This window comes from Trifolium pratense, linkage group LG2 (genome assembly GCF_020283565.1).
Source record: "Trifolium pratense cultivar HEN17-A07 linkage group LG2, ARS_RC_1.1, whole genome shotgun sequence".
NCBI classification, from domain to species: Eukaryota; Viridiplantae; Streptophyta; class Magnoliopsida; order Fabales; family Fabaceae; genus Trifolium; species Trifolium pratense.
In genome coordinates, this window is record NC_060060.1 from 21,671,899 (window position 1) to 21,685,653 (window position 13,755).

Genomic DNA, 13,755 nt, shown 5'->3' on the forward strand with positions numbered 1-13,755 from the left:
CTGGGCTAGTAAGAGACAAACTACTATAGCTTTGTCTACAGCAGAAGCAGAATACATTTCAGCAGCTAAGTGTTGCACACAACTACTCTGGTTAAAATATCAGTTAGAAGATTACCAGGTAAGCAGTAACAATATTCCTTTATATTGTGATAATACTGCAGCCATTCATTTATCTAAAAATCCTATTCTACACTCTAGAGCCAAACATATTGAAATTAAACACCATTTTATCAGAGATTATGTTCAGAGAGGCATTATAGATATTAAGTTTGTTGATACTGAAAATCAATGGGCTGACATATTTACTAAAGCCTTATCTGTTGAAAGATTTGATTTTATAAAGAAACATCTGAACATGTTTTCAATCTCTGAATGAAAATTTTTTTTTGGCATTTAAAGTGTAAGAGGTTATGTATATCAGAACTTATGATTCAGAACATCTGAAACACAAGCTCTGAAGTACTTAACTCTGATAGAGAATTTTAAATAACTCAGAGGCTCTGAACTATTTAAGTGGGAAACGTTTAGTATTCACTGCTGAACAGTTGTCCATTAAAATAGCAGTTACCGAGTAAATTTCTGCACGTGGTCTACGTGTGTCAGGTAGTGGGTGGTTAATGATGATTTTTGGTATTCAACTTTCTGTCAATTAGCGTAACTTCCCAAATTTGCTATTTTCGTGTTAACTGTGTGCATTTAAATAAAACTTACACAATACACTTGCACACTTCTCACTTTCACAACCTACACTTTCTTTTCTCTCTAAACCTTCAACAAAAATTTCTTTCTCTCTCGTTAGTTTTCCAAACCCTACCCTAATCTCCAACATGGCTGGACCTTCGTCATCTTCTTCAACAAAGATTCCACCGTTTATGTTCAAGAATCTTCAGATTGTTGGGAACGAGATGGAGTTTCCAGAATCTGAACTCACGTTTCTGTCTGAGAAGATTGTGGATTTTGATAGTCTTTCTGCAAACGGTTTTGAGGTTAAGCAGTACTTTACATCACAAGGATGGGATAAGTATTTCGACATGCTTAACGGTCCTATCTACCCAGACTTGCTTAAGAAATTTTGGATGAAAGCAAGAGTGTTTGACAAACATGAAGCAAAGAAGGAAGAAATTGCTGCTATTGAGAGGAATCCTAGTCTGAAGGGTAAAACTAGGAAGGAAATGGGATTGCTGGAATTTACAGGTGTTCAGATTAGGTCTAACATCTGTGGGATGAATATGGCCTTCTCACCAATTCACTTCAATGCTCTTCTCGGTCTACCTAACTCTGGGATAGAGTTAGATGCTTTTGAAAAGGATACCAGATATAGAGATGATCTTCTGCATCTCATCTGCACTGACTTTAAGCTGAAAGGGAAAGTCAAAGGATTGACTGACGAGTGCAGAGTGATGTTCAAGATAATCCTTGCTTCTATCAGTCCAAGAGTTGGAGGGACTGATACAATCTCCTGGACGCATCGTCATTTGTTATATTTCCTTTTGACAAGGAAGAGAGTTAATCTTGGAGATTACTTTTTTGAACGGATTTGTGAAGCAATTTTTGCAAGTAAGTCTCAGAGGAAAACTACTATAGTTTATCCCAGGTTGTTGTCAGATCTGCTATATCAAGGTCACGTGATTCAGAACCTGCAGAAGTTCCACCCAGAACTAGTTCAGAAGAAGTTTTATCCAGAGATTCTGAATGCTAGTTTTCTATCCAAGATGCGTTTGATTGCATCTAAGCCTGTTGCTCCTCCTAAAGAATTGTCTGTTAGGCTTGAAAATCGTCTGTACGTTGAAGGCTACCCTGTTTTTCTGAAGCTGATGCTGAGCATGTAATTCAGGACTATTTGGAAGTGCTCAGACAAGAAGGTTTTGTTGTTGATAGGAGTATGGTTCCAAAGGCTCCTGCAAACCAGTATAACCCTTCTAGGAAGCAAAAGCGAAAGGCTGAAGCTCAAGATGATCTACCTAAGCCAGATCTTTTGGCTCAAAAGAAAGTTAAAGTTGAACAATCTATGGCTGAGCAAAGGACTAAGAGAAAACATGAAGAATCTGCTACCAAGGCTACTGAAGAAGCTTTAAAAGAGCCTGCTGTTGTTGAGGTATCCAGCTCATCTGAAGAATCTGAGTCAGAAGATGAGACTGAATCTGATGAAGAGACTCTGGCTGCACGTTTGAGGAAAAGACCTGCTCCTACTCCTAAAGGTAAAGGTAAGTCTACTCAGTTCATCTTTAATGAAAAAGAGATTGGATTAGGTTACACCAAACCACTCAGAACTGTTTTACCAACCTCTGATATTCCAACCTCTGACAACCCTTTATCTGAACTAGAGAAACATCTTAGTCCAGATCCTCTGAATAACCAAACCTTCACCCAGAAACCTTCATCTCCACCTAAACCTAAATCACCTCAACCTCAACCACAAAAAGAAACACCTATCACATCACCATCTGAAACTCAACCAGATATTCCAAATGCTGAACCAACCTCTCCCATCAAACAACCCTCTCCACAAATATCTCCTGAACCAACCATTGAACCAACAGCTGAACATAAAACTCCTGAACCATCTCCTGAACATATTTACCCTGAATCAACTTCTGACATCTCATCATCTGAACCAACCCCTGAACCCCATCCTAACCCAAGTGCTGAACATGCTTCTCCTGAGCGTATTCACACTTGTGCTCCCAAGCCTTCAGAGGCAGAAGTTGTCATTATTGACAATCCTGCTAATGAATCAACCAATCTCTCTACCATTCCCAATCCTTCACCCTCATCATCCAACCCTTTTTGTAATCTATCCACTCAGTTTCATGATGACTTGGTTAGATTATCTTTGCTAAAGGACAGGTTTCTAGTTTGTCCTTCTGATGTGGATTTGGAAGTTTCAAGCATTAAGGCAAGGATTTGCAATGCTTTGGATGGTGCTGCTGAGGAAATTAAGGCTGTGGTTGGAAGAAGAGACTTGGATGTGATAAGCTTCATGCGGGAAAGTCTGGCTAGGGCTGAATTGAAAAGGTTAACCACTTTTAATCATGCTGAATCTGAACGTGCTAAGCTGGAAGCACTTGCTGCTGCTGAACAACGTCTGAACGCTTTCAAAGTCATCTGGATAGACTCCAAGCTGTTTCAGAGTCTTGAAGCTCAGAGGTCTGAGTCTGAAAGGTTAGAAGAAGCTGCTGCAAGAGTTGCCGAGTTGGCAAATGAGCTACATAATGAGGATGCCACAGAAGAGGATGTACTGAATGTGCTGAACCAGGATGATGTGCTGTTGATTAATTATCCAGAGGAAGGTGAATCCTCTGATAAAGGCAAAGCACCTTTGGCTGAAGAACAAGCACCTGTGATTGAAGATCAAGCTCCTGTGATGGCTAATCAGTTGCAGATATTTCAAGAAGCCCTGAGGGAACAGCAAGAAGGTTTAGAACGTCAAAGAGCTGCTCAAGAGATATTGGAAACCAAGGTGGATGGTTTAGTTTCCAATGTGGGATCTTTGAATGACAAATTCGACCAGCTCTTAGCCTTTCTTAAGAAACCCTAGGATTCTATGCACTTGTTTTGAGCTTTCTTTTTATTTTCTTGTTTATCTTCTGAACACTTTTCTTTGGTTTATCTATTTCAAGTTGTTTTGTTTATGTTTTGCTTGATTACTTATTTCATGTTCACTTGATATTTATATTTTTGATAAATAAGAACATACGAACACAAGATGCTTTTTAAAACGAATTTTTTTTTTAATGCTCCAACCATGTTGAGTACATTGGTAAAAAGAAAAAGAAAAAGACAACCTAATCCTAATCAGATGGATAAAACTCAGAAGAAATCTCTGATTTCTCCTCAGCATCATCTGATGAAATTTCTATGGGATCTGAGTTTTGCTCTTCTTCTTCTTCTTCTTGTTGTTCTTCTTCTGGAACATAGCTAGCCAAAAACTCAACATAGTCAGCATCATCTTCATTCTCTTCAGCTTCAGAGTCTGATGAGATGATTATTATCTCCGCATCTTGTGGTTTCTTGTTGTCTTCTTTATTTTTCTCCTCTTCTTCGCGTTTTTCGTCTTCTTTCCTTCTCTTAAACTCTGCGATGCGTAAACTAAATCTCTTCATTATTCCTAATCTCTCCTGATTTACTCGTTTATTCTTGTTTTTACGTGAAGAAGGCATGTTAACTCGCTCACCTTTTATAAACCTTTGAGCGCGTTGGTTTTCGTTTGTGAAAATTAATTCACCTTTGTAACAACCACTCTTCTTCTTTGACTGTCTTGGTTATATAAATTTTTTTTTACTTTTTGATAATGACAAAAGGGGGAGTAGTTACGCATTAATTGATAAGTGATAAGTTCAAAACTGAAACCACTCTTTTATCTCGCTTTTATCCGTTATGTTAAAAGTTGTTACTTTTAAGTTGTTTCACGTATTTCAATACGGAGACTAAGTTAGTTGAAACTAAAATAAATTTCATAAGTAAGGATAAGTTAAGAGTGCAATTTTAACTTAGCCTTATGAGACTTAGGGGGAGAGCTTGCAAACCTCTCACTCTGAAGAAAGATATGAAAGTTGTTTTATTTCAAACCATCTTAATCTTATACTAAATTAAAATATCATGGATAAAACATAAAGTTCAGACTTTATGGAGTATCAATCTTAGGGGGAGCTTGCAAACCTCATAAACCTAAGAGAAACATGATAAGTTAATTTAACAACAATTGTCAATTAATACTGATGTTTGTCATCATCAAAAAGGGGGAGATTGTTGGAACAAAATTGATTTAAAAATGTTTGCCCCTAAATCTATAAAGGTTTTGATGATAACAAAGTATTAATTAACAATTGGAAGGACTAAAAATTTATTTTAAGTGTGCAGATATAAGCATCATATAAGCTCTGAATGAAGTTCAGAGGATGTGAATTCAGAAGTTCACAAGCGCTCAGAAGATGTTGGACTTCAGAAGTTGCAACCTTCAGAGGATGAAGTCTTCAGAACTTCTTAAGTGACTAAAGCGTCATCAACCTCTGAAGATCATTTTGTTATCTGTGAAGATTCCCTTTGCAAGTCAACTCTTCTACCAATGAAGAAAAGGACCCTTCAAGCCTGATCAGTTCAGCTACCCTCTGTTTGTCTGTCCTTGCTTGAGAACGTGGGTTTTCAGTTTTGTTAGCTGAATAAGGAAAGTCTTCTCTGCTGTAGTCAAAGTAACTGAAACTCTTTCTTAGTTTTGGATACAACCAAACTGCATCAAGACAGACTGCTTGAAGACAAAAGATTATCAACTTCAACGGCTCCTTTTGCAACGACTCTTTTCTAGTGGTATATATACTAGAAGATTCAGCTACAAAAATAGATATACAATTTATCAAGAATTGAACGTGCGCTGAACAAACTCTGAACTCTGTGTATACAAGCTCTGAACCTTTCATCAAGTGTTTTTGCACTTTAGTCAAATACTCTGTATTATTTGTATTTGCTCTCTTTAGGTTCATCTAAGAGCACTTGTATATTTTTATACGCTTTACTATTACTTGAGGAAACTTAAGCTTGTGTGCTTAAGTGTGAAGTCTCTTGCTTGTGTGCTTGAGCATTGTTGAGAAGTCTCTTGCTTGTGTGCTTGAGCAGGTGTAATCTTGTGTGATTATAGTGAACTCCCTTGGAAGTGCAAGGGGACTGGACTACTCTCGTTTTGTGAGAGGAACCAGTATAAATTGCTTGTGTGATTTCTCTCTCTCTATCTTGCTTTTATTTGTGTTATTTATCCGCTGCTAACGTAGTTGAGTTAAGAACTTGAAAAAGTTTTAACTTGGCTAAAACACAATTCAACCCCCCCTTCTTGTGTTTTCACACCTTCAGTATCGAACCGTGATCCTCCTTGCCAAGTACAACGACAATCACCACTACACCAACCAACTATTCGTTGAGATAATCTATTCGTTCTATGTAAATCTGTGTACTCTAATTATGCAAAGAAGCGTCACTGTCGATAAAAGATACATTATTTTAGTTCATTGAACAATACCCTATTAATGCACATTCTGGTCCTGATCTGGATAGTACACAACAAACACAAGGTATATGACAAATTTCGAAGTTGTATATAAAGGACCAACCTTAACTCACATTTCTCAAATACCAAACAGCATTATCACAATTAGTACTAATTAACAATGAAAATGAGAACCCAAAAAACCCTTACATACCTCTTGTTACTATCTTTTCTATTTGCACAAATCTCTGAATCCGCCTTTCTTTCTAAGCTTCTTTCTCCTGATGCCTTAAATGGTTTTCTCAAGAACAATAAATTTCCATTAGCTGAAATAAGAAAGAAATACGATTCCTTTCTTAAAATACCAAGAAAATCAGATGGGCGCAGCATTGATTTTACTAAGCTGAATAAAAATGGCGAGAAAATTAGAGCGCGTTTGGAGAAAACCCAAGAGCGTTTGGAGCAAGCCCAAGACGTCTACGATGCCATACAAAATTTACAAAACTACGGCTTCTTAAACACTTCCTTATTGCAATCAAATCCCCCAGATAAATTGGAAATTACTGATCTACAATCTGCAATGAGCAGAATTCAGGAAAATTTCAATCTCACTAAAGGAAAGTTCGATCAAGATACAATTAATATCATTTCAAAGCCACGTTGTGATTTTCCTGACAAAATCAATGGAACCAACACATTAACAAAATTAATCAACAAACAAATATCGCTTAGACCGTGGTGGAGGAATGAGAAGAAAAACATCTTAACATATGCTTTTGGCAATAATGTTCCACCAAAAGTCCAGAATTTGTTTCGATTAACGTTTATGAAAAGTTGGTCGAACAAGTTGATGATCAACTTCATAGAGACGAAATCGTTTAAGGATTCGGATATTCTTATAGCGTATGTTAAGGTTGATGCAAAAGGTGGAGTGGTGGGGAGTTGGAAATGTATATTTGGATAGAGAGGAGCAGTGGTCGTTGTCGAGCGAGAGAATGATGCGAAAGTCATGAATAACATGGATTTGGAATCTGTTGTGATCCACATGAAATTATAAGTTAATAGTATTATGGAATAAAAGTTACTTCATAAATCTATCGTGCATAAGTGAAACAAGTCTTTTACAATGCACAAATTTATTTTAATAATCAATAATTGTTGTGTGTAATAATAAGTAAGAATGTAAAATGATTTTATTTTTCACTCGGTGTATGTCAATATTTGAATTGATTACTTTTGTGAGAAATTGTTATTTTGATGAATTTGTAATGTAATTTTACTTGTTTTTCTTTCTACATTAATATTTTATAATCTCTCTATTTATTATCTAATTTCTATCGAATGAATTCTTTCTATTTAACAAATTAATATTTGTTACTTTAAGACATTAATCTAAATCAAGACATTTGGTATAAGTGGTTAACGAACTCAACCTAGTATTGAGCTCAAATAATTAATGAACTCTACCTAAGAAGAATTGTTTGGGAGAACCTAAATTCGATAGTAGGAAACGGATAGTAGGGATTATTTTGTGAACCCGAGTTCAATAGTAGGAAACGGTCATCAATAAAAAAAATGCCACATAAGCCATCCGTTAATTGACAAGATGAAAACATATGGTAGGGATCAAATGTAGTAACGGAAAAAAAGTGTAGGACATTTTTACACCATAAAAAAAAGTAGGAACTATTCTTGACTATAGCGTAAAATATAGAGATTAAAAACATATTTAATTCATGCTCCACCGAAGGCTAAACATCTTTTATGGAGTATTAGTAAAAATTGTTTACCAACCCGTATGAGGCTTCAAGGAAGGCACGTACCTTGTCCATTATCATGTCCGATTTGTATCCATGACAACGAAGATGATTGACACGTATTATTTGGTTGTGTTACTAGCATTCATGTACGTCAGGCAGCAGGGCTGGAGCATATTTTACAGCCACTGTTGCAGCAGCATGGCCATGTCAAAGACATCATTCATGTGTTATGCAATTCTGCAAACAAAGAGACAGCAGGTATCTTTGCCATGTTAATTTGGGTGGTGTGGCATAATAGAAATAACAGAGTTTGGAACGTCAAGCACGAACCGGGACGTGATTTACGATTCAAGGCTCGCCATCTTTGGGAGGAATGGCACTCGGTCCAGAGTTTGCAGCAAGGGAACCGAATTGAACATATGCAGCAGCAAGCGTGTTGGCAACAACCAGATTTTGGTTGGTATACGTGTAATGTTGATGCGGGTTTTCACAAAGAGCTTAACAAGACTAGCACAGGGTGGTGTGTTCGTGATCACACATGAGACGATTTGGACTAGCAGGGACTACTTGGATGGAAGCTGCCCCATTATAGAAGTGGAGTCCATAGCCTTACTTGAAGCTTTAAGAACATTGGAACAAAGAGACATATCTCAAGTTATTTTTGAGACGGATTCTAAAAGCATGGTGGATGCAACTCAACATTTACATGGCATTAGTTTCGAGTTTAGCTCTTTCATATGTCTTATTAATAATATATTGTTATGCAATCCAAAAACTTTATGGTTAAGTTTATTAAGCGGCAAGCGAACAATATTGCCATACACTTGCTAGGGCGGCCTTGTCTTGGTCTAAACGCTATATCTTTGAGACATTACCACTTTGTATTACTCCTATTTTGAATAATGAAATGATATAAATTATTAATTGTAAAAAAAGACATATTTAACCATAATTATTACAATGACTTATATTTAGATGTAATTTTTCTCTCTCAAAAAATACTCACCATTAAGGTAGGAACGGAGGAAATAGATTTATTAATCTAATCTAATTACATATTAAAACGGAGTTTCTTTAAGCAAGCGTGGAAATTTCCCAGTCCTTAACCTATAATTTCTCTTAATTAACCTACCCATTAAATAGTCGGAATAAGATAGACTAAGATAAACAATTATATGCTGTTTAATCTCCTAATTAGTAAGGCATGATAAGTAACTATTCTCATTCTATTTTATCATATGTCTCTCTTGCATAAACTTTTTTTTTTTGACAAAAGGGGCTAAGCTCCAAGAAAATTAACTAGTAAAAATAGTATATGCTAATAGAGCATTAAAAGTGAAAGTAGGAGGAAATTAAAAAATTCTAAAATTTGAGGACACTTAACAGAATTTTAACACCCATCTTAAATTAAAGAAATAACATTTATAGAATCAGAATACACTTGGTAGGGAGGATCACGATTCGATCCCCGCAACTGCGGTTGAGAGGGAGATGAAACCACTTTATGTCAGAACTGACCTCCAAATCAGATTAAATTGGCGGTGAAAATAAAAAAAAAAAAATAGAGACCAATCTCTTATTATTTAATTTAAACGGTCTAAATTTTTACCACTTATATCACCTCATTATTAGTATTATATCCGTCTCTGTCGTAATGTCGTATCTGGCCTAAATATCGGTAAAGTCAAAACATCACAAAATTCGTTTATTTTTTAAGTCAATCACGAAATTCCCCTTTGATTGCATCGTGTTTAATAAACACAACTATAGTTGACTTTTTTTTTTATTTTTTATGATAAGGACAACTAGTTGACCATTGCCATTGCAAACCATTACCCTGGACACAGAAATATTTATTTTAAAACAATCCTAGAGTTCATTTTTCACCACATTCTTTTTTAATGGTAATTTAATTTTATATAGATCCCATCAAATTTATATGAAATCTACACGAATTGATAGAACTCACCCAATAAATGAAAGTGTGTTAAAAAGAACTCATACTTCCTAAAATAATTGTTACAATTTGACTATTTTTTATTTAGATAAATGACTATTTTTATTTTTTATTAATCATATAACTTACTTTCGATCATATTTTTTTGTTAATATATAAAGACAAATGTTATTATATAGGGTGCGTTTGCTCGTAAAACAGTAAGAACTGAATAGAACAGTATAAGACAGAACAAGATAATACATGACATGACAAAACTGTATCAGAGAGATATATGACGATAATATTTTTTTATATTCGAAAACAAAATGAGTATTTTTGTATTTTTATAGTTGTACTGTGGACAAAAAGTTGTCTCATGGTTCGGTGCGAGACAAAAAATCTTGTTTTTGTCCTGTCTCTTGCTACCTAATTTGTCCAGTCCCATAACCAGTTTCAAAACAAACATGTACAACAAAAGTTGTCCTGTCCAGTTTTTTATTTTTTAGCAGATCAAACGCACCCTATAAGATGTTTGATTCGTCTCCACTCTCCATGAATATTTTTAAAATATAATCATTTTTAAATTTTTAATAATAAATAACTAAAAATATTAATGGTCAAAATTTTACATTGATTGATTGACATGTGTGAAATGATCAACTACACGATAGTTATTTTGTGATAGAAAATAATACTCCCTCCGGTCCTTTTTATAAGGAACACTTTGAAAAAATCACACAGACCAATGAAGCACATTTAACATAGTTATTTTCATTTAATACTCTTATAAATTAAAATTTATTCCATGTATACCCTTATTTAATTATTCTTTATTCAACTAACTTACTTATTTTTAAATTCTCTCTCATAAAAAATAAGGGCATAAGTGAAATTGAACATTTAAAATATTTGAAAATTGGTCAAAGTTTCTTATAAAAAAGGACCAAATTTTTTGCCCTAAGTGTTTCTTATAAAAAGGACCGGAGGGAGAGAGTATATTATTAGCTCATCTTTCTTGTTTGACAAGGTATGTGAGTATGACTTTCCCAATGCAAAGGCCAAGTTCTATAATAAGGTCCAACCTCAACACACATTTTCTCTAACCCCAAACAAAAATACTCTTACCAAATATAAAACCTTGGTACTAAACTATGAAATTGAGATCACAAAGAACCTATATATTCTTTTTGTTACTATCTTTTCTATTTGCAGATGTGTCTGAATCCATTTCTTTTGCACCAGCAATTGGATTAATAAGCAGAAGCAGAATCCCCTTCTTTCTCAAACGCATAACCTCAAGTAAATTATTTTCCAGCATCTGGAATAAATTCAAGTCAATCATCAACAAAGCTCTAAAGATTGGAGACATAGCTAACGGAATTTCCGATTTGAAAGAATATTTACAATTCTTCGGTTACTTAAACTCTTCCACTTTGCATTCAAATTTCACCGATGAATTCACGGAAAATCTTCAATCCGGAATAATCAAATTTCAAAGATATTTCAATCTCAGTGTTACAGGCCAGCTTGATAAAGATATATATAATATCATCTCAAAACCACGTTGTGGTGTTCCTGACATTGTCAATGGAACCACCACAACGTTGTTTAAACCGTGGTGGAGGAATGCAGAGAAAAACCTATTAACATATGGTTTTTATCCGGAGAATAATGTTACGAATGATGTTAAGTCTTTGTTTCAAGACGCGTTTCACCGTTGGTGAAACGTAACATCGATAGAGTTTATTGAGACTACGTCGTTTAATGGTTCAGATATTCATATAGCATTTTTGACGTTGGATCACTACAAGAAAATAGGTTTTTTGCAGCGACAAAAGTCGTTGGCAAATGTATAAAGTTGTTGCAAAAGAGTTTTACCCCAACGAAAAAAAAGTCGCTGCTGGTTGTTGCGATAAGCTCCGTTGCAAAAAGTTTTGCAGCGACATTTAATATTGTTGTCATTAGTAATGTTTTGCCAACGAAAATATTTGTTGCCAACACACAACATGATGGTTGTTATATCTAACTTATCTCGACCATTAAAGTCGCTGCGATATCAATTTTTCCCCAACAATATATATAGTTGTTGTTGTTATATTTTTATCATCCTCACTCACAAAAGTCATAGGTTTGATATGAAAATACGATTTTTTTTATTAATATAGTGTTAAATTTTTAATTCTTATTTATTTTTATATAATTAAATTTTATTTTAAAACTAACATAAAGTTTTGTCTTATAATTTCTATATAGTCTTCTTGATATATATCTCTGTTGTGCTCTAACTCGTCAATGTCAAAAGTATCCTGCATTATTGAACAATGAAAACCGAAAACTATGTTAAATATTATTAACACAAGAGACAAAAAATAATATTTATGAGATTAAAATTACCAGAGCACAAGATTCTTAGTAAGAACTGAGATTTTAGTAACAGTTTAAAGATAGAAATATAAAGAAAAAATATTCTGTAAATTAACAAAGAGAAAATTGAAGAACAATTTAAATAAAATCAAATTATTGTACCTTCTTAAAGTACACACAATTGAAGAATTTTGATGTATTGAAACATGGAAACGTAATTGCAGTTGGAGTGTTGAGCGGAATTTGAGTTGCAGACTTGCAGTTGCAGTGTTGAGCACTTGAGCGGATTAGGATTTGTTAAATACAGTAGTATGACATATTTAAAAGCCTCCATAATCTATATGTGTGCACCCATGTTCACCAGAAGTTGTGAGTTGGTAGTTAAGAAGTGGACTTTTACCTCACCTCATTTTGGTTAGTAATTTTACTTTTTTTTTATAAGAGTTAGTAATTTTACTATTATAAAATAATTGTTAGTAATTTTATTATTATAAAATAATTATCATTAGTATAATAGTAACATATAACTAAAATAGTAACTAGTAGTATATATTTGCGTAAAAAAAAACTATAGTAGTAAATAATTTTTGTAAAAAGAAAAATAACAGTATATATATCAAGATTAAATTTTGTTATATTTTTTTTGGACTTTTTTTATCAAAACTTTCCGGAAAAAAAAAACTTATTAAACTTTTTTTTTTTAAGGATTATTAAACTTTATATTTATCAAGATTTGTTTTTGTAGTATATGTACTATTTTTTAATTAAAAAAATAGAAATGGCCATTTTTTTTCAAAGAAATGCCCATTTTATTTATTCCAAAATGGAAAATTGTCCACTAATATGGAGATAGAACGTGAAGAGTATTATGCGGCAAGTAAATTGCTTTGCAATTGCCAACAACTTTGCAAAATTATTGGGAAATGGCTGTATCATTAGCAACGACTTTTTTAATTGGTTGGAACAAGTCTATTTATCCCAGCAATAGAAATATTGTTATAAAAAAATTACTTATTTCAACAATATGTAATCATCGCTGCTAATTCTTTTGATTTGCCAACAACAATTGAATTGTTGGAAAAATGTTGCCGCTAAATTTCTTTATTCTTGTAGTGGATGGAAAAGGTGGAACGGTTGGTGGCGGTTATATAAACAATAGTGTTAATGTTGGGAGTATTTATTTGGACGCGGAGGAACAATGGGTGTTGTCGAATGAAGATATTGTTGAAGATGATGACGTGGATTTGGAATCCGTTGTGATGCATCAAATTGGTCATTTATTAGGGTTGGAACATTCTTTTGTGAAAGAGGCTATTATGTATCCGATTGTGTTGCAAGAAAAGAAGATTGATTTGGTGAATGTTGATGATTTGCAGAGGATTCAACAAATATATGGTGTCAATCCTTGAAGTGGTTAAGATAGTTCATGTGTTATTGGTTTGGTTAGTGGATTTGTGTTTACTAGACTTTTTGGCGTGTGTATGATTTTTGTTAATTTCTGATTAAGTACTATAAAATTGAAGTTAATTAGAACATAAGTATGCAAAATAATCAATAAATGTTGGCTATTGATGAAACTATTGTGATTTTGTTGAAGGTACAAAACCAACAACATATATGGGTTCACTCTCTCCAAGTAAAAAGTTTTTGTTTGATGGTCAAATTCACCGTTTTACCTGCATGCTGATAATTATGATGCATTTCGTTTTTAGCATGTT

General features: G+C 34.0%; 1 protein-coding gene and 1 pseudogene across 1 annotated transcript; both read left to right on the forward strand.

Moving 5' to 3' along the window:
• Window positions 1-6,048: 6,048 nt before the first annotated feature.
• LOC123906817 (metalloendoproteinase 5-MMP-like) lies at window positions 6,049-7,177 on the forward strand. The gene is made up of 2 exons (XM_045956832.1): window positions 6,049-6,992; window positions 7,041-7,177. Exon 1 carries the CDS (start codon window positions 6,156-6,158, stop codon window positions 6,936-6,938), a length of 783 nt encoding a protein of 260 aa, XP_045812788.1. The 5' UTR covers window positions 6,049-6,155; the 3' UTR covers window positions 6,939-6,992; window positions 7,041-7,177.
• Window positions 7,178-10,763: 3,586 nt separating this feature from the next.
• On the forward strand, window positions 10,764-13,755 carry LOC123906818 (annotated as a pseudogene).